At 41.1% G+C, this 26,409-nt stretch overlaps 1 protein-coding gene across 4 annotated transcripts in view; it reads right to left on the bottom strand.

Annotated features, from left to right (window-relative positions):
- Positions 1 to 26,409, bottom strand: part of trps1 (trichorhinophalangeal syndrome I) — a 121,037-nt gene that overhangs the window by 63,423 nt on the left and 31,205 nt on the right. For all 4 annotated transcript variants that reach the window (XM_004549141.3, XM_004549142.3, XM_004549143.3 and 1 more), the window contains exons 3-6: positions 7,269 to 7,985; positions 6,794 to 6,909; positions 715 to 1,327; positions 265 to 479 (exon numbers count right to left, since the gene is read on the bottom strand). In XM_004549141.3, coding sequence (XP_004549198.3) covers positions 265 to 479; positions 715 to 1,327; positions 6,794 to 6,909; positions 7,269 to 7,985 — 1,661 coding nt within the window. The remainder of the gene's footprint in view (positions 1 to 264; positions 480 to 714; positions 1,328 to 6,793; positions 6,910 to 7,268; positions 7,986 to 26,409) is intronic.

Below are 26,409 nucleotides of genomic sequence, written 5' to 3'. Positions count from 1 at the left end.
GTTAACCATCCTTTTTGCATTTTTAACAGCTGCAACAGAACTGCTGGCAGCTGGCACAAAAGGAGGGAGGGGAGAATGCGTGGGTAGACTGAGGAAAGCAAGGGAATTTTAACTAGGCAGGAAATTGGAACAATTAACTTTACACTTGTTCCTATATTACATTTTATTTTTCCTTTGCTTGCAAAACAGCTCTTTTTTTCCTTCTAATTAACAAGCAGGCAGCAAAACAAGCAAATAAATATTTCAATATTTTATTTATCTCACCTCCCCTAGGTGTTTTTGTGGCTGACAGAGACCCTGTGGACAATACATGCAGTGTTGAATGCTGCAGCGGTGGATGGAGTGGTTATGCTGGTAGTGCAGTAGTAATGGTGCTACTACGATCACATCCGCACTGTGGGCCATGGAGTACCGGAAATCACACAACTGACAGTTATAACTGGTCACAACTGCTTCTGAATCACTGCTGTTTGGGTCTCCTAGGAGCAAAAAGCAGAACAAAAGTAAATAAAACCTGGGCAGAAATTCAAATATTATCACGTATCATTTCTATTATGATAATCAAGGCAAACAAACATGAGGTGACAAGCACCACAAACAATAATAGAAGACTCATTTATTGAGGGCGATCATTTATCTTCGCTTTAAGCAGATACAATCTACCAGCAGTAACGAACATCATCTTACTGCCACGTTCCAATACATCTTCATTACCTTGGCTGGTGCTGGAGAGGTTGGATGGCTGATCTTTGCGGCCTTTTGATACCATTTGGTCTCTCTCTCCTCCATCTCTCCTTCCTCCTCTTTCTCGCTCTCTGTCGATCCCACCAGGATTAGAGTTGTTGGGGCTCGTAGTACCACCGGTGTTCATTTTGTGTCTTTGCTCATAGTGCTCTAAAAGCCTTGCAGAACCCCCCGACCACTCGCAACTCCAGCTGCAGGATTTACACCAATAATACGTCTGCACGGCGCCTCGACCAACCTCCCCCACCCAGCCCGATGAATCCGAACAAGACCTAACTGGGATGAAGTACCCGACCAAAGAGTCGTCCTCTGCGCGCACCGCAACTCGTTCGGCCCCGTCTAAGGCTTGACTCCGTCCCTTCAGCTGGTTGTCGTGCGTTGCCAGGTTATTTGTGGTCAGCAGGGGTGTGGTTGGCGGTGTTTTGACTTTGTTTGGGTGCGAGGAAAGGAAATGTTGTTCAAGTTCCAAGGAATTACTGCCCATGTACGTGAAGTTGCAGAATTTGCAGCGAAAGTACTTTGTGTTTCCTTGGCAATCCGAGGTCTTCCGACCGATTCCAATGAGCGTGCCACCCAACGTCACCTGTTGATAGGCAGAAAAGAAAAAGACATTAAAGAAGGAATAAAAATATATATTTAATACATAAACAGTTTGATTAAGAGGCAGTCTGCTTGCTTGTTATTGCTTCATGCAAATAAAAGATGTTTTTATTTATTGTCCATTTTCCATTTCCAGATGTCTGCATTTCCTAAAATTGCTGCTGCAAATGAATAACTACATATCAGACTCTTAATCTTGTGAAATAAAGAGCAATGCGGGAATTTCTTTATAATTCTTTAAATAGTTAAAGTTAATGCTAACTTTATTAAAGTACTTTACAGGATTCAGAGAAGGGAAAAAAAAAGACAATGACTGGTTATACTGCCTTTTCCTTCAAACAGACAAACATGAAATAAATTAGATACAAGGCAGTTATTTTTGTGTTCCTAAGCAGCAGATATTTAAAGGACACATGGCACAAGCCACCGATCGTAGAGCTGTGCAGGATAATTATGCCTTAGCTACTCAAACCCACAATGAACATAATCCATCATTTTCCGTATGTAACTGTAGACAATTAAAAGGCAACTCTAAGTCTAACTAACCAACCAATAACAAAACTACTAGGCTCTACTGTAGTGTTTAGGGTCGAGGCCAAGGTTTTATATAACTAAGTCAGCAACCTGGCACTGTTTTTTTTTTATTAAGTTAGCCTCTAGACAGTAGGTGATTACACTGTGCTCATCGTTATGATAGTAATGAGGCAATCTGGCATGCCATACAGTGGCAATGGACTCCCTACTGTACAATATAGATTTGTCTCTAAATCTGAGGTTTTAAGATAACTATGGGCAGTGTGGTAACAGAGCTGCATGCTGCATGTGACATGAGCAAAGATGCAAAGCTCCATAGATAACAGAACGCCAAACAGATGCAATGCTCTTGTTTTTCGTTTCAATACTAGGAATTAGATCTCAGAATCAGCGAATGTGCAGCATGGCAGTTACGTCAATTGGTGTCAAGAACAGATTAGCGGGGAATGTTCTGTTCAGCTTTTATGTCATGTTTCCTAGTATAATGGATTGCTAGCATGCGGGGGTTTTTTGTGTGAGTTTGACAGGTTCTATATGTTTAGATATTTTTCATACTTGGATTTTTTTTAAAATAACAAGAGATACAAGTTTGTGTCTATGTTATACAAATACTGTCTGTTGTTTGGGATTTTTTCCCAAAATCTAACACAGAAATTAGTTTTTAAGACACGCAAAACTATTTAAATTATTTATTTGCCTAGTTTTATGCTTATGGTTAAACTGTATTGGGATTAAAAGTGGGAGTGAAGTTAAGATAAAGGGAAATTTGTAGTTTTTTTTATGATGGTACAAGGACATTTTTGAAGATGAAAGGTGTAAAAGATTTTTTTCTCTCTGTGTGTTTGTTTGTTTGTTTTTTAAAGAAACTACAATCAGTTCATAGGACAGCTGAAAATCTGAACTTTCCTCTTTTCATAAACAACAAGAGTGACAGTAAGGCAATCATTTTGCCAAAAAGGGTGGAAAAAGTAATATTTGTACAAAGAATTAAGCGTGAGATGGTATACGTCAACTCAGCTAAAGAAAATAAATGTTAAAGTCTAAATGAGAGTCATTACTGTACGTGATCTCACGACAGAAATTCAACAATTATCTCATCCAACAGACCCTGCCCAGACAATTAGCAAAGAGCAAAGCATCAAGTAATTTCACCAGGCAGAATGTGCAGGAAGACATGACCGAGAATATGAGACAGGGACAGAGTGAAAGAAAAGAGGCAAAGGGCGAATGGGACAAGATGAAAGAAAAAATTGTAAGTTGAAGAACAGAGCTGCAGAAAAAGAAAGAGGCGAAAGAGAGCCGGGAAGCAAATTGAGAAGTTGGAAAAATGGATTAGATAAAGTAATAGAGACTAAGAAAGACAAATCAAAGAAAGAGGGCAGAGCAGAGGAGAAGGTGAAGGAGAGACAAAGACTTGATAAGAGAGACAAATGGAGAAGCAGGAGAGAAGAAGACAGCTAAATATGTCTGACAGCTGTTTCATTACACTCCCTAACAGCCGATTATAACTACTGGTTCTCCGTCTGCCTCTGTCACTACCTTCTCTCCTTTCCTCCTCCATCTCGAGCACTCTCACTCATTCCTTCTCCCTTTTCTCCACTATGACTTTTTTGGGGGGGGGGTCTGGAATCTCATTGGTTGACATGGAATCTTGTCTTAGCAAATGACAACATGGAATTTTCCAAACGTGGGCGGGAGAGGGAGAAAAAGTGAGTGAGGGATGGAGAGAATAGAGACCCCTTTCATTCGTTTTTTTTTTTTTAAGTATATATATACTTTCACTTTTTCTTCATAATGACGACTTAAGCCCACTGGATTTTCTATTTCTGATTCGGTGTGCGTGTGTGTGTGTGTCTGCACGCGTATGTGTATTACTGTGTCCATTACGTGACTTTAGATCATTACAGGCTGCTGGTTTAAATGAAACTAAACTCCTTCACTATTCTTGACACACACACGCACGTTTGTTGAATCATCCCACTAAATCTTTCACACAAAAACATCACAGTTCATGAATACTCGAAATCCTAATCCTTGACAGTTATTGCCAAAAATGAGCTTATATTTACAGCATATTGTAAACATTTGACGATTAAAGAATTTTTTCCAAGCGAACCTGTAGGTTATTACTGAAAATACTGCTAAACTGATAGGTGATTAGATATCACTGATCTGATTTAAGATCTCATTTAAACTTCGTAGCTCTTGAGGTAAAAATAGCAGACACATGAGCAGTTAGTCTGAGGCTTTAATGTTCAGTACTAACATGCACCGCAAATCAATACTGGCGCTGCTGATTTCACTGATTATGGACGCCTGGTAACACAAAGAACAAAATTATTGAAAACTACTTTTATCCTCCGATTGATTCGGTTCTGTTCTGTTCAATCTGTTGATGTCAGGTACAAAACACATCTCTTTTTTTAAAAATGTTTTTTGATTATTTATGATTAGAAGTTTGAGTACAGCGTCCTAGTATATCTACGACATTCACCTCGTAGAAGGAATTTTTAGTTGCAACTGCAAGTTTGCAGCATCCCCTTCATTCGCCTAGTTTTATAAAATGAGACCTCAATATGGGGATGAGCATTGATTTTATTGAATTATTTAACAGCTATAATCATGCATATGGTGCACATGCGAGCATTTGTCTATGCACGCATTCCCTGCAAAAGATTTGGGAAGTCGACACTATGGCTTTTGTGCGTGCGCGCGCACGTACGCTTGACTATGCATACCCCCATATGCACGACTTGTCTGCCAGGTGCCCCGGTTGTCTCCCTTTCTGTGTCTATCCATCTGTCAGTCTATAAAATTTTATAACTTGCAGCACAATGCCTCCCTGTCCAAATAAGGCACACCCTATGTTACAAATCAGTTGCAGATTGCTCTACCCAATAAATTATTCCATTCAGTTATGAGCCTAACTTTGCAGATTTATTACAACTGTGATTACAGCGAACTGTTAACTAAATCAGTGTTACTTGTATTGGATCAAAGTTTCTAACTATGATTACATAAAATGTTTCATATACAGTATGTCGCACTTCGAGTTATTATGACATACAAATTTAATAACTGGAACTTTGATGTAAATGAAATGAATGCAACATTTTTGAGTTTTCTTTTAGAACTTTACGCCAGTTTTACTAGTGCATGTTGGTGCACACAATGATGCGCATTAAACATATGCAAACAAGACTGAGACTGCATTGCATCCATAAGTGCATATTTCTGATGTTACTGTTTTACCACAAAATAAAAGAAAATTGTTGTATAATTAATTATAAGATTATATCAAATGTGCCGGAGCCCTGCCATAATCTCTAACACCAGTTCTAGTCGAGGCATAAGTGCGTCAACTTGTGTTTGTTATCTTAAAAAAAATCTGTTTCCAAGGTAACCCACGTGGAAAAGAAATACAACAACAACTTTAAAAAGTTTCAGATGATGTCAACGTGGCCACTTTCACATTTTTCTCACACTACATAAAGTTTACTGGATTTATACCTGATCCGCATAAATACGTGGCATGTGCAAAATAAAAGTATATTTAAATAACATCATTTGTACGTGTGTAATAACAGCATTATTATAAGCCTAACAGGAAATACACATCAGAAATACATGTTTCTTTACTATTTCTTTGTGTGGAGCTCACACCCTGATCCTTGTCATTGTTTCTCTACATTTCCACTGCGGTAAAGAAAAGACCAGGCCCATCACTTTAGCTGTTTTAACGTGTGGGATGTCTGAAAAAGTTTAGATGACGTTCCATCGTGCCTCTTTTCCGTGCACATACACACACAGACAGAGCATCCACGGCGGACAGGCTGAAGCCTCCCTTTTGGTTATAAAAAAAAATCTAACCACGCACCTTCCCGTAGGGTTGTGAAACAATATAAGCCTGTTTATCACTACTTCAGAACGCAACCACTGAGAAACAACCAGAAAATAAAGTTTGGTTTGTCTGATTCACGGGTTTGTTCACATTCACTTTCTAGCATGCTTGACCACAACTGCTCAGTCTCTCTCATTCCCTCTCTCGTTCTTGCGCTCTGAATCAGACATGAAGGCCCGAGTTACAATGTGGTATTTACAAGCAATACTCAACAAATTCTGCGGAATACCTTGAAGTAAAAAACCATCTCAAATGACTGTGAGATGAGACAAAACGCTGCAGTTAGGCTACTTGACAAATGGAAATATATTGAGTTTCTAGACCCTGGGAAAAGTTCCTGTGGTGGAAAAACGGCTTATGAGAGCTTCCACGCTGCAGGAACTAACTCCAGGGGCTATTAACAGTTAACAATTTCTACTGTGGGGAAATTATTTTACCCCTGAACAAAAGAAAAGAAAAAAAAACTCCCCGGGAGATTAATACTTTTCAATAGGTACAGAAATTTCTGGGTGAGGCTTGCAGCACTTAACATTTTTGATCGCACACACACGACATTTCAAGGGTTGGAAATATAGAAAGTCAACCGTCTGAAGCATGTCTGGATGGCGTGAGAGAAAAATCCTTGGGAGTTAAATTTCCTGGTACTTTGAGCGGAAGCTCTAAATTAATGGGAAAAGAAATGCCTTTTGCAGTCTGGCATGCTGGCAGGATGAGAGTCACCAAATCTGAGAACATACTGTGGAAAATGGGCCACAGATACCAAAATTGGCAAACTTCAAGAAAAATAGTACTTTGGAATACCACACTGACTTTTATGAAAGCCAATCAGCTCCAAAAATTAAGGCTTTCTGTGGGACTGAGGAGGTTTTTATTTTATTTTATTTTTAACCCCTTTTAAAATTCCTTAAAAGGGCTACTACAGCACATAGTTGTTTTTTTTTTTTTTATATATTCAGTTATTAAAGTATGGAGTATTTTAAACACTTTTATGAGTATTTCACACCCAGGACTTACCTGTACGTCATATGTGCCATTCATCATAACTGTCCTATGCTGCTGACTCTGTATCTCTGGTCTTGTCTTCCCCAAGTCTTTGGCTTGGCTCCTCTGCCCTTGTCCCGCCTGTATGTCTGACATGAGAAATGCAAGAAGGGGTCAGACTGGTAGAAACAGATAAACAAAGAGGGCTCAAGCTGCTTGAGGCAAAAAAAATGTGAGAACTAGCCTGACATCTGGGAAGAAGGAAAACTAGACTCAGAATCAACATGCTGTTTTTCTAAGTAACTGCTATGTCCTTACTGGAAGACAAGTTCAAAGTATATATATGTATATATATATAAAATAGATGAACTCATATGTATTTTTGGCAGTTTTCTCCTGTACTGGTTCATATTTGCTATGACTGTCCAGGTCTTTAGGGTCATACATTTCATTCTCCATTATAAACTCATTTCTATAATAAGCGCTGGACAGAGAAAGCTGAAGTTACCAATAGGTGTGTGTTGGGGAGCCATGTTGTGGAGTGCCAGGATGTGTGTGTCCAGAGCAGCATCCTGCCGTGTGCGGTTGTGCAGGCCCAGGTGATACTTCCGAAAGTGCTTCACCAGGTCAGCCGGGTCGTTGCCATAGTAACCGTAGCCACACACATTGCACTTGAAGTCCTGGAGTTTAGGAGAGGGGCTGGAGGAAAGCGGAGGGGTATCGGTCGTGGTCTCCTCCCCTCCTTCCTGTCTTGGGAGGAGGTGCGGGGCAGAGAGGAGAGCAGGGGTGAGATGATCTGCCTCCCCCCTTTCTCTGTCGCTTCTCTCCCCTTCTTCTACCGCTCTGTCCCCGTCCTCAGGCTCCGACTGGCTCTCCGGCCTGTCCGTCAGCGCTGCTCCTCCTTGCTTTGCCCTTCCCCTGCCTCCTCCTCTCCTCCCCCCTCGCTCCTCATTACCGTAGCGATCGCCAACAGATGAGGGAGAGACAGACGAGGAAATGCACTCGCTCTCTCCCCCCTCCTCCTCCTCCTGCTGCTCCTCATCTCCTCTGACCCGCTCGGAGGATTCCGGCTCGGAGGGTCGGTTTATTCGTTCGGCCTCTGCTCCCACTCTCCCTTCCTCCTCGCCTTCTTCTTCCTCTTCTCCCGCTGGCCTCTTCCCTTCTTCTTCCTCTTCCTCCTCGCCTCCCACACTCCGGATAGGGGGATTCTTCTTCCTCACCATTTCTACAAACATAAAAATAGAAGAAAAAGAAAATTATGATTTGTTACCATGTATTAAGGGAGGAAGAAGAAGGAGCTTGGGGATAAAAAACAGCAAGCTGACTTCCCTCGAGACACTAAAAGATACAGAGCCTTTCAAACTCCAGTAATATTCTGCATATAACGCCACACATGCACACAAATACAATTATGTGACAATGATGTACAGTATGTGCGCAAAATAGCTTTGATTTAATTTACAGACTTCTTTGAACACCAAAATCTGCGACAATCCTCGACCACAAACCTCGTCAAAGAAAAACAGGCGCAACAAATCAGAAACATCTCAGCTGCGAGAGATTTTTTTTTTCTTTTTCAGGATTTTTTTTTTTTTTGGAGGGCGGGTACTTGCTGAAATGTGACAGCCACCCCCCCACCAAAAAAAGCACCCATCGTACAACTTTTTTTTTTTTCCTTTTTCAACCCAACTGGGGAGTGAATCTTTTTATCGTTATGGAAACCATCCGTGAGAATCTTCCAACACGTGACCACATCAAGAACCCAAACCATATCAGAGAGACGGGAGAGACAGCGAGGGGGGAGGAGGGTGAGGCACGGAGAGAAACGGGGGAGACAGATGAAGGAGAGGAGACGGGGAGAATGGCCAACGCACAACCACATCAAACCGAACGCCCCATATCAGAAAGATGGATGAGGGAGGCGGCAGACTGCAATTCATTCCCTCAAGCGCTCCAAATTTCTCCTTCCCATTTTGCTCCTCTGGTTTTTTGCTTTTTTTGGTTGTTTTTTTAACCTTTCATTCATTTTCTGGCTTGCAAATTCTCATTTTCTCATTTCTCACTGTCTCTCACACTTTTATCTGCATCACCTCCTTCGGTTTCCTCTTTTGATTGCCTACTTTTTTCCCCCCATGTCACATTTTGCTTTTGTCCCGCCCCACTCATCCTCTTTCTCTCTCTCGACCTTTCACCTTTTTCCTGCTTGCGCATCCTTGTGTAAAACACAAATATCAAAGAAATGAAGTGCCAAGTCATTTTTTTATTCTGTGTTGCCCTCTTTCACATGCAAGAATAATTGCAACAATAACTTAAGTAATTCCATCATTAAATGTTTTCTTTCTGTTCCTGCCCTCCCCCCCTCCCCTCCTTCCCTTATAATCACTGTACAAAGCCATCAAATAACCAAACATGTGTTTTATGTTAAACCATAATCTTTCTTTTGTTCAAAAGGGGAACAATTGTGGTTGTAGCGTTCACAACAGTCGTGACAGGGAGATGCTGCATGCGTTTTGTTTTTTTGCTCTTTTTTTTGTCTTCCTTGCACAAGTGTGTGCGTGCGTGCGCATACGCGCGCATCTGTGTTTATTTGTGGTCATTCGGTTCATATTCGGGGGTGCACAGTCAACCCGGAGAGCCCGTACACCCATTTCTTTTGGTCATAAACAAAGTCAAACCCAACCGACGCCTGATTGACGCCAAAACTGATCACTTTTAGATCAATGCAATATGAGGGGGGAAGAAACTGGTTGTCTTTGAGGGTTTTATGTGTGAGTAATGCATTATTTGATGATAAACCCAGAAAGCATGTGCACCACCCTGTGAGCATCTGTGAGAGACAAAAGCTTGTTGTTATTTACTGATAGCAACCTGCAAACAGTTAAAGCGTGAGAGAACTGACACACACACACACACACACACACACACACACACACACACACACACACACACACACACACACACAGCTAAAGAAAATATGAGAATACGTTTGAATATCCATAATCGGGTGATGATGCACAGTGACAATACCCATATTTGGGCAGCGTTCTGTTGTTATCTAGAGGATTAGAAAATACTTAATAAACAGAGATAGAGAGGAGAGCAAAACAGAAAATGAGAGAGGGGTGCTGTTTTTGTTGAATCCAATCTCTCCGTGGCCTTTGTAGTATTTGCCTTTTTTCTCCCACTCTCTCTCTCTGCCATACAACTATTAAAATAAAGCATTTATGTCTGCAAGGGCCCACGCCTAGACCAGCCCTGGCACTCGCCCTGTGCGTGTGTGTGTGTGTGTGTGTGTGTGTGTGTGTGTGTGTGTGTGTGTGTGTGTGTGTGTGTGTGTGTGTGTAGGGAAAGAGAGGGAGCGGGAGAGTGTGAGTGAGTGCAGGGAGCAGGGGAAAATCTCATCTGATGTCGACCACACCCAGTCAGAATTCATCATTTACACACACACACACACACACACACACACACACACACACACACACACAGTGGAAAACTACAGATCGTTGTGGTAAAGCAATGAAGCTGAAACCCCAACCTAAGAAGCACTGACTGACCTAAACTATGTTTCCGTATGCCCTGTATGATCCATCCGACTGGTGACTTAGTAAGTTCACCGGTGATGACAATTCTTGCATTAACACAGCAGCAAGTAGAAGGAATTATTCTGTAGCCTTTATTTATTTATGCTGGAATCATTTGGTCTTATGCATACTTCAGTGCCACTTTTATTGGATGCGGGCAGGAAGCAGAGGTGTGTCTTTAAAGGCCCGACTGTGTGTTTTTTGGGTGTAAGCATCTGTATATATGTGTGTGTGTGTGTGTCTCTCAATGTCGCAGCAGAGCTTTTGTCTGATCCAGGCTGTATACACAGACTGGAACCATTACTATCAACTACAATTAGGTACAACCCACCACAACATACCGCATAACAACTACTGCTACTAGCTACAATTAGCCCTTATACACCACACTGGCCTCAATACCTCAGCAAAGATAAATGTGACAGCTAATCATTTCCATCAACTACAATTAGTCCCAACACCAGTGAGGCTTTTATCTAAAATTGCCAATAATCATCCAACGACAACTGCTGAAAGACGCAGCAACAGGAGTATGGTAAGTTTCAGACGCATGTGGCAGACGGAGGACCATGTTGGGGAACTTTGTTGTGAAACTTACTCTTTTGCTACATCTCAGCGTTTCTTTGTGTGGCTCGCTCGTGTTTTCCAGAGAAGCGCTATAAATCAACTTCAAAAATTTCATCGTATTCGAGCAGTTCAAACTCAAACCAGCAGGTATTTTCAACCAAGCGCTCGCATGCACGCTAAACAGCATTTGCTTTTACGTCAGTTATTTACAAGAAGACTTTTCCAGAATCAGAGCTGACGTGTTCAAATTTCTTGTTTTGCCTTCTCATCAGTCAAAAATCCAAAGATATCTGCAACAAACCCTCATATTTGAGGGGCTGTAATCAACAAAGGTTTGTCAATTCTGCTTGTTCACTTACTCCAGTGATTAATTGTCAGCAATTAATTTGGCCATTCATACAATCTTTGTCACAAAAAGAACAAATTAATCAGCTTGTTTTAACGCTACGAACGACAACGGAGGTCACTCCTGTCGTTTGTCATGCGTTTTGTAGGGGTCTAACACATGTTGCTTTAATTAGGTTATATAAACAATATCTTACTCCATTTCAACCACATCATGTTTACAGCATCTTAGTGCACCGCCAGCCTGGCAATGAATTTTCATGCGACTCATAAGAAATCAAAAGAGGCCTTTGTCATTCAGAGAACAAAGTTAGATCTCTCTAATGGAGGAAAACAGATTACGAGTACATCTCAACCATTTTACACAGTGACTCCAAGCTAATTCTCTAAATGCATATTATTGAGTCACGGTAATGGATGGGTTTGATACCGAATCTCAACACATCCACATATCCCTGCTGCCTCCAGATATCTGTGCTCTCTCCCTCCCCGTGGGACAGCTGTAGCTGGCATCTCCATCTTTCATAAACAAAGGATTAATGTGCAACATATGAAGAAATAAAGCTAAAGGCAAGGTCTTATTACAAAGACAGACTTCTCTCTGGCTTTTCTTTCTCTTTCTTGATGCGCTGCTTTCTGGCTCTTCGTGTCATCCTCTCCCCCTCTTTGTCCCTATCTCTCCTGCTCCTCATTATCTGTCCTCGCTTTCTTCTCGCGGTGCCATCTCTGTTCCTCTCTTCTGATTTACTGGAACTTTGTGAGATTTGGAAAAGATAGAACAACTTACGGGTAAGTAAGGTGCACATGAAGGAGAGGTACGAGTCAGGGAGAAAGAAACGCACGAGGGAGATGGTGGGTAAGGACTTTTAATTGGAATAAGAATCCTGGCACTGTGAAAGGGAAGTAAAAGGAAGGAGCGTAGACGTTTGGAGGGGATGAGAGGTTTTAGACGGGAACACAAATGTGTTTTCTTCTTTTAAGAAGGAAAAAATGCTGATTGTCTTGGGAAATGGATAGACAGGAGCAAAGAAAGGGAGAATAGGAGGAGAGAAAAAGGAAAGAGGCAAGGAGCAGATAAGCTCCACATACTAACAAGACACACCCCTCCCCCCCAACACACACACACACACACACATATAAAAAAAAAAAAAACAGTAGATGATTTGAATATAAAGCTTCCTGTGATGTCCAAAACAAGTTCACATTCTGCATGTGGAAAATCAGTGTTTATCATCACTTCATAGGTATATTTCATAAACCACCTTTTATCATCCTTCAAAGTCACTGCATACCCACAAAAGCAAACTCATTACTGAATGCTTTAAAGAGATTCTACCACATTTCGGGCCTATTTTGAACACTGAAGATCGAGTCATGCTACAGGTCAGGCTTCCCGCTGGGCACCCCTCGTACAGCCTGCAATATAATGACTATGGGGTTTAAAACAATTCTGCAAGCCGCAATTTGAACTCAGGTTTATTTTGACTAATTTAGCAAAACAATCGCCTCCCAAATATCTTGGTCTGAGTCTGTGTGTGGAAGTTTAGCTGAGAAAACCACAGACAATGACTGACTTTGCAGAAATGTGAGAGCAGGCTCCTCTGAGCTTCCTCATTAGAGCTGCTGGACTATTCATACATCTTGTGGCTATCAGACACTTGCATTTCCAGCTTCATATCTGAGACTGGATCCGGTATGGCTCATGTATGCATCACACATGGGTGGTTTTAAAGACGTGCTCACTTTCGGGTCCATTACGCAGCAAGGGTTCACACTAAGTCAACATTTCAGAAATTTCCTTTTTAAAACTGCCACTTTGTGTCAGTGTAGAAATGTTTTTTCTTTCAGTAAAAAATTGAAAATAACATGATCACCTTATCATGATGTGCTACTGCCCATAAGAGCAACTCTAACTTCTTAAATAAAAGAATACAAGAAAAATAAAATATGTTAATCGCTTCAATTTTATGTTCAAAAAATGTTGCTGCATTTGTTAAGGCTCTCACGAATGTCTTGTATCACTCAGCAGTCATTTATTTAGACAATTATTTCTTCTAGGAAGTCCACCGATGCACAAAATGGCAGTCACGCTGCAGTGCCTTGTAGCTTTAGGTTATGTGCCAGTGAATGAAAGCAGCTGAAGACAATATTAATGAAAGCGTGCAAGTAAACGGTTTAGTACCCACTGAGACGAAACAGATCAGTCCCCGTGAAACCGAGCCTGTTTAGAGCGGCGGAGCAATAATAGGAAATGGTCGCGAGCGCACGATGCTGCGCTGCGCTCTGTTCGCGTCCTGGATGGGAGGGCGGGCGTGTCTGGCCTCTTCGAGAAACACGGGGATAAGGGAGAGAAAGTTGGCCAAGGAGAGGATTTCTTTTTTCGGGAGAACCAGTAACAGCTGGGAATTGATTTTGCAGAGGCAGGAGTCTAATTGAAAGTAGGGAGGGGGGTTCGAGAGTCAAACAGAAATAGGGAGAAAGAGGAGGACAACATAAAACCACCGCGAGACAGAGTCCACCTGCCATTTTAAGACTAAAAGCTGTCAGCTGACTACCAGGTCCCTAATCAATGCCAGAATCTTTACTTACACACACATTCTCTCTTCGTCTGCTGTGTAGCAGGGGCCCAATTCTTTCCTGCCAAGCAAATCACACACACGTAGACTCAGTTGCAGACCCACTCTACCACAGTGTAGGACTCATTTGTAATGGGGTAACAGCATGCAAAATATGTCATCTTAAATGTCAAACTTAATCAGAGGTTCACATTTCAATACCTTTCTCTCATTATGAGCCTCCCGTTCTCTGTTTCTACCTCTTCTTCACTCTCTAGATGGCTCCCCTCTTACTCCTAGCTATATGGGTCCAATTCTCACTCACGCACACACAAACACACCTCACTTCTCCTCCTCCTCTCCCTATCTATCCATCTTTCAGTCACCATTCTCTCAATTAATCTCTTATCCATTTCCCACCCCCTGCCTGTCGTTCCCTCAATCTCTTTTTCGCTCCTCCCCTCGCTCCTGGCCTATCCTTACGTGAACCTTGATGTGTTGATGTGTTTGTACATGTGCGTGCGTGTAAAGGTGTAATTCTCTAGAGCACAGCAATCCCTTTACGTGACTGACAGGCAGATAGCTATCATTAAATGTAGGAAGATTTTTTTTTGTTGTTTTTTTAAATAAAAGAAGTACGCACTGTATCCCTCGCTGTTCTTTCTGTGCTTGCTATGCACATCTAACTAATCCTTCAAAGATACTTGCTCACTCCACCTTGATTTTGTCTCAAAAACTTTAGATGCAAAACACTTCCAAAAACGGTCCACTGATACGTTAATTGATTAATCCACCCATCATTAATTAGTTTTCTGCCACTTATTCAGCAGTCTCAGCAGCCCAGATTCCAGATTAAAGCAGAGCAAGATGTTGAAATCCAGGCAAAGGTTAGACTGGGGAGGTAGATCAGTCAGTAAATTGTCACTCCAGTTTGTCAATCTCCCTCATTACCTTTCCTCTACTTGTCAACAAAATCCCAACTTCCTTCGCCTTGGATCCAGCAAAGCAACCCAGGCTTCTTTCATTGAAACCAAACGCCTCTGGATTGGAGGTGCCAACTGTCACTCATGCCACTTTGAACCAGCTCAGTGCAAGCTGGAGGTTATCAGTCAGTGAAGCAAACTAGACCACACGGTCGGCAAAATGCAGAGACTTCTAACACCTCTAAAACCAGCACCCTCTATCTTGGCTGTTCCAAGAAATTGTCTCCATAACTAATTTACTGACAGGCTGCTGTTTACACCTTTTGAGCATTTCTGCCTGGCTACCTGATCGCGCTTCTAAACATTATTAGCACGATCTGTACCAAAGGGCACCCCTGGTAAAGTCCAATGCCTACCGGGTACAAGTCCAAGCTCTCGCTACAGTTGCACAGGGGCCATTACAATGAGCCCCTTAGAACAGCCTCGGGGTGCGGTTGCTTCGGAAACGGATTAATTATTGATTGATTATGTATTATGCAATTAACATTAGTCACATGTCTAGGTTGGGTTGACCCATTAAGATCCAGGATACTCATAATACTAATAGTGCCTTCTAGGGCTGTTCGATATAACGATATATATCGGATGACGATATAAAAACGTCTATCGTTTCATTTTATGCTATCGTTTGTTTCGTGGTGTCGCAAAATAAACTGTTTACGGCAATATTTTTTCATGGTTTTGATGGTCACAGTAGTGGCTATATTAATTTCTTAAAGTTCTCTCTTTCTCTTATATTTTATATAACCACACTACGGACGGACAAGCGCCTGTTTTTATGCGTTGTGGCTAGCAACAACGACGGTAACAGCATCGCGTGTCCGCTTGTTTATGTTCCCCATAAACCTTTCACAATAAAGCTCAAGATCCTGTTGAGACTTTTCGAAATAAACTGAATCACGTGAAAGAGCAGATTATTTACGGATGAGAAGTAAAAAAGAGCCGCCAGGTGCTAAAAAAATAAACCTTAGACTCAAACGTTAGAACAGGCTTTTCCCCGCAGCACGCCGTGTAATAAATACTCACAAAGAAAACGGCGGCCGTTACAACTTATTTCTAAAAATGTAGAGTTTCATGCATCGGTTAAAACACTCGACTCCAGCTACATGACGCGCAGCTGGAAACACTTCCCGCAAGACGAGCTGCCCGAGATTCACAGAATTTACAGAAAATGTTACATTTTTGTGGTTTATATCGTTATCGGGACGATAGATGTCTTATATCGGGATATGAGATTTTGGTCATATCGCACAGCCCTAGTGCCTTCTTATCACAACTATCACTGACACTTTTATAGTTTTCTGACAAGTATTCAAATGATATGTCGAGACATCCCAGTTACTGCTATTATAAAATTAATTGTAAAATAAATCTTCTATTATCAAATAAACCAATACTGTTAGGCTGAATTTACCCTGTTATATATTGTGCTAAAACCATCCGCCAGACACAGACTCCAGACGCTCAAATACGACTGTGTCTATCCTGTACACACACAAACAACAGCCCCCCTCCCCTCAACACCCCCCTCCCCCCCAACACAAACTTTATTAAAAGTCTATTAGAGGAGTCTGACCTTGAATAACTACATGGGATTACTGCACCACACAGGGTCTGGGAAACACTGTACTGTGTGTGCTATGTGTATGTGCGTCTGTGTCTAATACTCGGTAGGAGGGCTACCTAACCCTTTGGGGAGGAAAGGCAGAACACTGCTTAACACCACATGCAGACATACAAAAATAACTGGCAGCTGTCCAGTGCAAGCACTATCCTTTGGCTACAAAGCTTTTTGGGATTCAAACCACTGTTCTAGCAGAGAAAATTCAACAAACAAGATTCTTTTAAGTGATCTGTTAATTGAAAAGAGTTAAATTTCTGTCTTCGTGCTCAGCACGCACAAATATTACAAGTCACAGAAATTCTCACTTATGACTCCTGACAGTAAGTCACAGGTGACACACTCTTTTGGTCCATATAAACATTATTTTGAAGTGAACACCAGAAGCCACAGGTGGGTGAAAAAACAGGTTACTCACTTCTTCTAAAGAATGTAAACTGTTTCCTACCGAGATTACTGGAGATTAGGCCTGTGTGCCTCAGTCACACAGACCCAGTCCAGCAACCCCCAAGAGCTTGGTTACGAGGGGAAAAGCTGTAATCCTCAACTTCTTAGTGAGTGGGGCTTGCTTTAGGTTGCTGTCTGTCACTGGGTGAAATTGGTCGCCAAGCAGGTGCTGCACCAAAAACCTAGGAATAGTTTGCTACTAACTAACCACCCAGCGGTACTGAAACTCGAAACAGAGACTATTTGTTTTCAAAGTGAAACCAGCACCTTTTGGAAGATGTTTCTCTGTTTGAGTCACACTTTTCAAAGCTTCTGAACTAATTATTGAGTAGTTGGCAAGTGTTCGGAGACAAGTCATCATCTGCCATGCAAACTACTATTTCGACACGTTCTCACTCCCAAAACGTAATATTTTACGCTAGGTGACAAATCGTCAACATATTACGCTTCCGGGCACCCGACACGTCCCTAAATGACGAGATCGGAAAAAAATGAGGAAACATGAGAACCGTTTGGAATCAATCTACACATGTTCATTCATTTTACTTACATCACTTTGGAAAACACTATTTAACGTCATTAAAGTGCTGGTTAAGGTTAGGGATAAGGTTATGGTTAGGATTATTCTACTGTATTTCACCCATAATGCTAGCACGTAGCATAAGAACGCGGAAGGTCAACTTTTGTGTTCCTCAGGAACGCCGCGGGATGTGACGCTGACTATTTGCCTAAGGTGTTTTTCAGTACAACACCGGATACTTTTTTGCGACCAATTTCGCCTCACAACAGAACCTGGCTAAACAACTTACCAACTGGTCAGGGAACACCAGTGGTTACCAGGTGGTCACTGACCAGTCTCTAGGACTGTGTAACTGAAGCTCAGCAATCGATATCACAGCGAATGACAGCATCCACTACAACTGGTTCGGAAATACGTGTTTTTCCCTAGCAACCAGTGGCTGCCAGGTGGTTGCATGTGGTGCCTAACGCTGTCTGCCTGGGGCCTTAGTAAATCAAACTAAAGTATATTTTGTTAGACTTCCCAACACAAAAAGACATCAAGTGTTATACTACTATAAAAGGTTACCTCCCAGGGCATTGCTGTAAAGTTTTCAGTGCAAGTTTAAATAACACTGAAATAAATCAGTATGACAGCACGGACACACACAAAGATAGAAGATGCATAAACACATACATATCTGCATCCAAATCTTTCTTGCACATCTGCATTATTTCATTATGTCACAGCCATTACCATTCACTTTCACATGTGTTTGGATTTCTGGTTCTTATAAAACAATTTGTGCAGTTTTAGTAAAATAGTGAAACAGAAGGCACACACACAGGCACAGACTATATATCTCTTCTGCTATTTCAATAATCTGTGACCTGAGAGTTTATAAGACTCAATAGTCTGGCCGTTGGAATGGCTGTCTGGATTTTAACTTTATATACACACATACACACTCATATACAGACACGGCTCCCCTGCTATGGTCCTCGGAGCATACTCTGTCTGCGAGCGAATGTGTGTGAGGAGCATACCATGTGTGTGTGGTCACGTCTAAGAAAGCCGCTTTAAAAATGGATCTCTCTCCGTCTCTTTCCCATTACCACTGACGATGTCACCTTTGCCATTTTTTTGTGATGTGCAAATGATGGACTAAAGCTATTTGCTGTGTGTTTCTCTCATTTGTGAATATAAGAATATGTCATACACCTGTCATGAGAGGGAGAGAGAGAGAGCGTGGTTTCAAACATGCAGCAGCATGGAAACCGCCAGCTCACAAGGAGTGCGTGTAATCAATTGTTGCTAACTGGCTGGCAGGAGAAACAGGCTGGCAATGAGACAGACAAAAATGCAAACGCGCAGAAAGGGAAAACACATGTCAACATAGTTAATCACACTTTTGAATTCATCTTCAAAGGGAAAATGTCTCGCAGAGTTTGAAAACTAAAAGATATAAAAGGAAAAGAAAATTTTCAATCGAAGAAACACAATAAATGCACGTTCACACAGCCCTCCAACAGACTGATCAAATGAACAATTACATCTCGCTGAATACGGGATGGCTGTAAATAATCATAAAAAACGATTGTTTTATATCTGCTTAAAAAGATGAGTTCCATCATTTGGCTCTAACATTTACATCATTTAAAAATAATCCAACTTCATTAAAAACTCATTCATATTCTCCCAACGCATCAACTGAACACCACGCACTCCATCCTCCAGTTTAAAATCTAAAGTTAGTAGATAGCGAAAGATTAATATTCTCTAGCGGAATGCATTTAAAACGAATTTTTGAATGCCAATGAAAGGTATGTTACACTGGGATAAAAACATAAATACCTAAGCCTCAATGCCTAATGAAGCACACACATCAAAAGCAGTGTCTGAAAACTAATTAAAGGGCACCCTCGATAGCAAACTCAACTGAAGGGCATCCTCCACATCCTGCAAAACAAAACCAAAAAAAGTTTTCTGCACTGAAAAGACCTTTTAAAGGAAATGTGAAAAAAAAAACGTGCCCTATGAAAAGAGGAGTGAGAAAAAAAGAAATAGTCAATGAGGATGCCTCATGTCAAAACCACAACCCTGTGAAATATGAATACTAATCAAAGACCAAACCACAATATCACGCTACACCAGTGCCAAGAATTGCCTTAATAATACATATTTTATGCCCAAATATCTATTTCACTTGCGCTCACAAATGTGCATATTTGAAAGGCCCACAATTTAGGCTGCATCTCTTGAAGTGTTTCAAAAGTTTCGAAGCAGGAACTCTAGCTTTCTACGCTTGCTTGAAAGACAGAAAAATTGAGTGATATTGATATTGATTTACTGTGAAACTATCAGAAACAGTTTAACTTCACACAGTGAAGGCACACACATCTAACAAACACCAAATGTAGCAGTCGAAAAGCCAAAAAAACACAGTTTGGCTTCCTACGCCGAGGGGACCCACTGCACTGTTCCAAAGCTACACTAAAAGGCAGCATTCGATGCCTGTGGTGTGGGTTCTCCTGCCATCAGCTGCTAGATTTCTTTTTTTACATTTCAAATAACCTGCAGTTGTGCTTTAAACTTTATGCGTCTTAATGATTTCGATTGTGGGGATGAGCTCTTTGACACATGACTGTCACGTTTTCCTGTCGCGGTCTTTGTCATGTGATACCCATAAACACCAATAGAAATGTGAAGTACGTGGCCACAGATTTCTGTAAGCTTCTCTACTTCTCCGGGGTCCTTAACGAGGCTTCTAAGAGCAGCCGATGAATGAAATGCATTCTTTTAGTTTGCTAAGGAGTGCTGCTCTTCACCCTTTCATTCACTCCCCACTACCATTTCTTGTAGAAGTGTGAAAGCGTGGGAGGAGACAGAGGTATGTATGCGCGTGTGTGTGTAGCGGAGAACCGACAACTTCCTCTAATCTTCCTGCGATCATAGCTCAGAGGTTGCTGGGGGACAAACCAGGAAATTACACGCATTCTCACACATACACACAGGATATGGGTCAGTTTAAATGGACACCAAATAAACGTGTAAAAAGTGAATACAGGTAAGTCACACAAAGCAATTATAGCGCTCATGTTATCCCCTGTAGAGTATATATAAGAGAGCCCAACATTGCATCCACTGTATGTACAAACAGAAAGATAGAAATAGATGAAGAACATACAGGGAGACTTTGGGTAAGTATTACAAAGGGCACCATTATTAAAGTCAACACCTCTGATAAGCTCTGACTTGTGATGCGTTATTGCTATTCCCAACCCAGACGAGAGGTCTCTTTCTGTGAAAGTGTGAGGGGTGGGGGCAGCTTATCTCTCATATGCTGCACTGGCACACACAAACAAAGAGGCATGCTGCACTTAAGCTGACAAAACCTAAAAGCAGAAAAGTGTGGTTACATTTCACTGAAATGGGCGCTGACACTGCCTGTTGTCTCAAGTCTTTTGCAAGTTAGGATGGCCTGCACGAGCAGCCTGTCAAAACATCGAGCGAAAGCGCACCACATAAAATAAGAGAAATGCATAGACTTGAACTTTCCAAGCTCGTAAGCCTTTTTTGCACCAGTTGTCTTTATCTGCACCGTCAGCTTAGAGCCCAAACATATCATATAGTTGACAAAATTACAGCTCATTGTAATAAATATCATGCAGTTATTATATATATCTCTATCTATCTCTCTATCTCTATAGATCGATCTATCGATCGATAGATAGATCGATCGATAGATAGATCGATAGATAGATATATAAAATTAACATGTTTAGATTACAATTGAAATCATGATTTTATATATATACAGTAACATTGTGAATAATTCAATTACTTTACACTATCTTACTCTTAAAATATACAAAAATTTAATTTAAACATGTGTTTTAGCTTTCATTTTTATATTCAGGCCAGTTAACATATAGACACACTAATTACCAAATTGTCACTGTGATTTCTATCCAGTAACTGACTAAACTGTAATGTAATCTGACTCAACTCTATGTAATGGTGCATTTATAAATTCTATCTGAAATGGTCTGAGGTGCCATCATCTTAACTGTCACCCAGGAAGTCACAGTTTCAGTTTCAGGCCCCCCGGAGCAGAACGGCTTTAGTTAAAGGCTTAAAAAAAATGCTGTTGCACTTTGTTGCTCTATATGTAAACCTGTGTTCTTTCTGCCACGTTCCTGTCATTTACAACAACGAGGATCGATGCGCGGTATTAGTAAAAGTAGAAGCACAGTTCAAATGTTAATGACACCCCTGCAAAGAGCAAAAAAAAGAGGAAGGAGGTAGCAGCTATGGCCACTATTTCACAATTATAACTGAGATTCATTCACTTCCGTACACTATGTGTGCATCTCTGCATATTTGATTGCATGTAGGGACATGTAGCTGTGTGTGTGTGATGTCAGTATTTGAGTCTAACAAAAGGAGACAAAGAGACGACATGAGTGTATTCTTTTTTTTCTTTTTTCTTTTTTTTTAAGGACACTAACACAGAGACACACAGTCACAGACAAAAACCCAATGCAAAAGACACTGGGGCAGTTTGAAAAGGCTTGGGGCTAAGTCTGAGCTTTCATTTCCTCTATCCTGCATCACAACTGACAGATACACACACATGCACGTAAGCGCACGGATATATAGAGACAGAAGGAGAGTGCATCATTACGAGACTTTTGGCCTGCCCAGAGCAATCGCAGAGGTAGACAGCTCTAAAAGAAATGACTACACAAACCTGCTCTATAGTTAAACATTCAGCTTTTTTCGACAAGTAGAGTCGTTTGGTCCGGAATGAAAAATTACTTGAAAAAAATCAGTGAAAACAAAATTCCAACTTTTTTTTACAATAAAAACAAATCTGCACATTTACTGCTACAGCGATTATATGAGAAAATGAGATGTAATCTTAAAGCGGATGCCGCAAAAAGGCAGACGATAAGTTAATGTAAAGATAAATGTAAGTTTAAGATATTTCTTTTGTTAGCCACAAAGTTCTTGTTTGCTACACTCCATCACACATGCACACGACTACACACACTCAGGAACACAACTGATGTTATGTAAAGTTTTCCAAAAATTCAGTTGATATAGTGTTCCCGGCAGTAATATAAATAAACATGACCAACTTGCTTAACCCTAAGACTAACCTTTACACTACTCTTATCTCAATTCTATTTGTAGCCTAAAGATAGAACCACGTCTACTTTTTAAAATATTATGTTTTACATCACGGGGACTTGCTTGTTGTCCCCACAAGTGAGGTGGTCCCCTCAATCTCACTGTGTGAAGAGATTTGTGTCCCCACAAGATCAGTAAAACGAGTACAGACACACACAGACAAATGTGCAGACTGTTAGCCTTCCTGTGCTAGGGGAAGTTGCAGGTTGTTGCGACATCAGCGCTTGAGATAAAAGCTCTATCACTCTCTCATACACACACACACACATAAACACACAACATGGACTCAGTGGGAAATTTGCTTAGATTTATCATAAATTTGGCTTTTAGGAGATAAGAAATCAGTGTTTAGCCATCGCCCTATCACAGTTCAAAAGAACTTTATTTTCATTTTAAAAGAGCCGTTACCAGCAGAGCACATTATGAAGTGAACCGGTTTTTATGACTGTGATGCTGCGACTTCACTCGCATGTCAATAGATTGCAATGCAGTCATGCGGTTGCCTACATAAACTGTGAGAGATGTTGAGTAAACCCATCACAATCATGAATTTAAATAATGACTTCTCAAACCACTGATATGCACTGAGTTTCAGCCATCATTACACATCACCACAGGGAAAAGAGCACTGTCTTCCTCGGTATTAAATTAAATGTTCGGACAAGATTTCATTTCATGTTTGAAAATTATGTGGAACAAAAAATAAGACTTGAAATAATGAATTCTCAGTATTTTGAGGGTAACTAAGTTTGAAAATTTTGAAATGATTCAATGTTGTTAGAGAATTGTTTAAATATATCTTGTCATTTAAAACTGCTATTCAATTTAATTCGGTTTTATTAAGGTACTTTATGTTGGTAAGGTAAAGACCCTACAGTAATAATGAGAAAACCCCAACAATCGAACAGCCCCCCCTTTGACCAAGCACTTGGCAACAGTGGGAAGGAAAAACTCCCTTTTAACAGAAAGAAACTGTCAACAGAATCAGGCTCAGGGAGGGGCAGCCATCTGCCGCGACTAGCTGGGGGTGAAGGGAGGAAGACAGGACAAAAGACATGCTGTGGAAGAGAGCACAGATCAATAAAAACCTACACATAGTGAGTGAAGAGGAAACACTCAGTGCATTAAACGTCCAACATCCTACATCTACTGCAGCATATTCCAACCTGTCTAGCATCCGCTAAGCATACCAGGTTAAACTAGAATAACTTTATTGCTCCAGCTTTCACATCAAACTGCACAGCTCATACATACCGAGGATGTCACCCTAATGTACGCGGACCCGATTTGATCTAATTCTGCATTCTCAACATGATAAACTGAAATCGATCAACTGTGATTATGTGTCTCAGCGTGCTCTGGATGATTTTATGGAGGAGGGTGAAGCAGAGGCTTTGTGAGCGGGATGAAGGTGGCGATTATTCCAGGAGGGTCATCTTGACTCAAGTCCTCTGGCTGCAATATCGACAGAATGGTATCGACCATTAATCGTGTATTGTGGAGCTAGCGCCAGCATCCCACCTGCAATGCACTTTGGATAATAAGTTATGTAGAAAAAAAAAAGAGAGAAAGAAGTGAATGTAAACAGAGCCTCCTGTAAACACCTGCTAAGGAAATTCACTCTGACCTTAGGGCGGGTTTTCATCATATTCTGGACCTGAGGGTAAATACAGCATTACGCTCGGTCTTGTCTAAAATATGTTTGCCATTTAGAAACTGGCACTGTGAACGGATACAGGGCTCTGATCATTCTGACATCTGGCATCAAAAAGGAGAGGCTACGAGGTAAACTTTCAATATTCCTGTGCATTTATTTTGCATGTCAATTAAAGTGACTACAAAAGACAGCAGTATGCAATGGCTGTCAGCTACAATACCCAAACTCCAAGAAGGCATATTTTGTCACCTACAGCATTGAGCAAACTCTACCCGTGATTACAAAACACTGTCAGAATTCAACAAGGGAGGACTGTTTTCTGAGGGCGTGATTCCAACGCGGTTTAGCTACCAGCTCGCATGGCCTCAAACTAATGACATGATCACATTTGAAAAAGAAGAGCTTAACACACCCTATCCTACCTGTTCTGCCAGAACTTATCAGCCTCTTTCGTGTGTGTGTGTGTTGAGGTCGTGTGTTCTCAACTAGATTAGGACACCTTAAATAGGTCAGAGATTTACAAGAGATTCGGGTGGATCAGTAATAAGAGCACAGGTATGTAATGTTTAGTTCTCACACCCATCTAACTGCTGGTACACCCCTAAAAAATTCCACATGCATACACACAAATACAAGCATGGACGCGCACCAAGCGAAGAGTTCAGCGCCTAAACCTATCTAGCTGATACTACACCCTAAATCCTTTCATCTCTTATTTTATACCCAGCCCCTCCCTCTGTCTTCCCTTCTGTTCGTCTCTTTTTGTTCTCCTCTCTAATCTCTCTGATCTATGATGAATGGCATTAAAAAATGGCGTACCCTTGGTGTGCTGCTGAAAATCTCTTCCTTTTATTTTTTAATATGTTCAATTTTTACTACAATTGGCAGCCTAAGCTGTTCTCCCGATGTTAAAGACTGTCCCATAGACCTGGAGCAACACAACAGGTATAAAATTATCAAATACACATTGGTAGTATCAGGGAAATTGGCAAGCCGAACAGCTATCGGTTACCCTCTATCTGCACCTTTTAGCTAACTTGCTCTCAATATTACCTGTTGTCAGCATTTAATATTTGTACTTGCGCCATTTCATCCCAGTTACGCATGAGTCAAACATAACAAACCACAAGTCTGGCAAGTACTTAAAAAAGTGAAGGCATGCAAAACTGAAATCGCTGAAAATGCTTTGCCATTCACAATTGTTTATCCTCTGGGGTTGATTAACCCAAAAAATAAATCACAAGGCTGTTTGGCAGCTGATCTGAAGGTCTCTGACATCATATCCTTGCACCTCCTAAGACTAATCAACTTGTATTTTGTAAGATGACCTTCTGATGAGAAGACCTACTGACGTTAGAAAAAAAAGGTAGGGAGACTGAGAAAGAGAGCTTTAGAAAGACAGCCTGAAAAGGAAGAGACAGGGAACCAGAAAGAGGATGAAATGTGAATTCATTGCCTTAAAAGCAGCTCTGAGTAAAACAGTTTGATAAGAATCAGACTGCACATGCACATGTGCAAACACACACACACACACACACACACACACAACCATTTACTCTGAACCTCTTTGGACAGATACGCAGATAAGATGTGTTCAATTAGTGTTCAATTATGGTGCGTGTGCGTGTGCGTGTGTGTGTGTGTGTGTGTGTGTGTGTGTGTGTGTGTGTGTGTGTGTGTGTGCAAGAAAAGAAAGCCAGCTTGAGACAGAAGCAGGGATAAGATTCTTTCCACCTATGTGTCATTTCCTCTCTCCCTCTCTTTCTCCCTCTCTCACCAGCTCTATGTGTGCATTACATTATTCCTATCTAACGAGGCTTTCGATCACTCCCTCTCCTTCTCCGCAAGCCTTTCCTTATCATCCCGCGATTCATGGCACATCTCCCTGAAGCAATAATTCAACTATCCTCCAAAAAAAAAGACTTAAAAAAAACACCAAAAAAACTACGCTGTCAATTTCTAGCCATGTGACAGTGTGTCACTAGATGATCACATGAAAAGGAGTCTTGTGTGATGTGATACTCAACTGATCCCTGTAATAAAATTGTCTTTTCTCTTGTCTGGGTTTAACGGGAGGGGTTGGGGGATCAGGATCAGCTGTGAGCTATGCTTCAGAAACTGGCATGTACTCTTTGACCTACTTCAAGTTATGTTAGAAACTGAAAACTTTAAAACAATGGTTCCCAATGTAGGAATTC

This window comes from Maylandia zebra, linkage group LG22, assembly GCF_041146795.1.
Source record: "Maylandia zebra isolate NMK-2024a linkage group LG22, Mzebra_GT3a, whole genome shotgun sequence".
NCBI lineage: Eukaryota > Metazoa > Chordata > Actinopteri > Cichliformes > Cichlidae > Maylandia > Maylandia zebra.
This window is presented reverse-complemented; position numbering and strand designations above follow the sequence as displayed.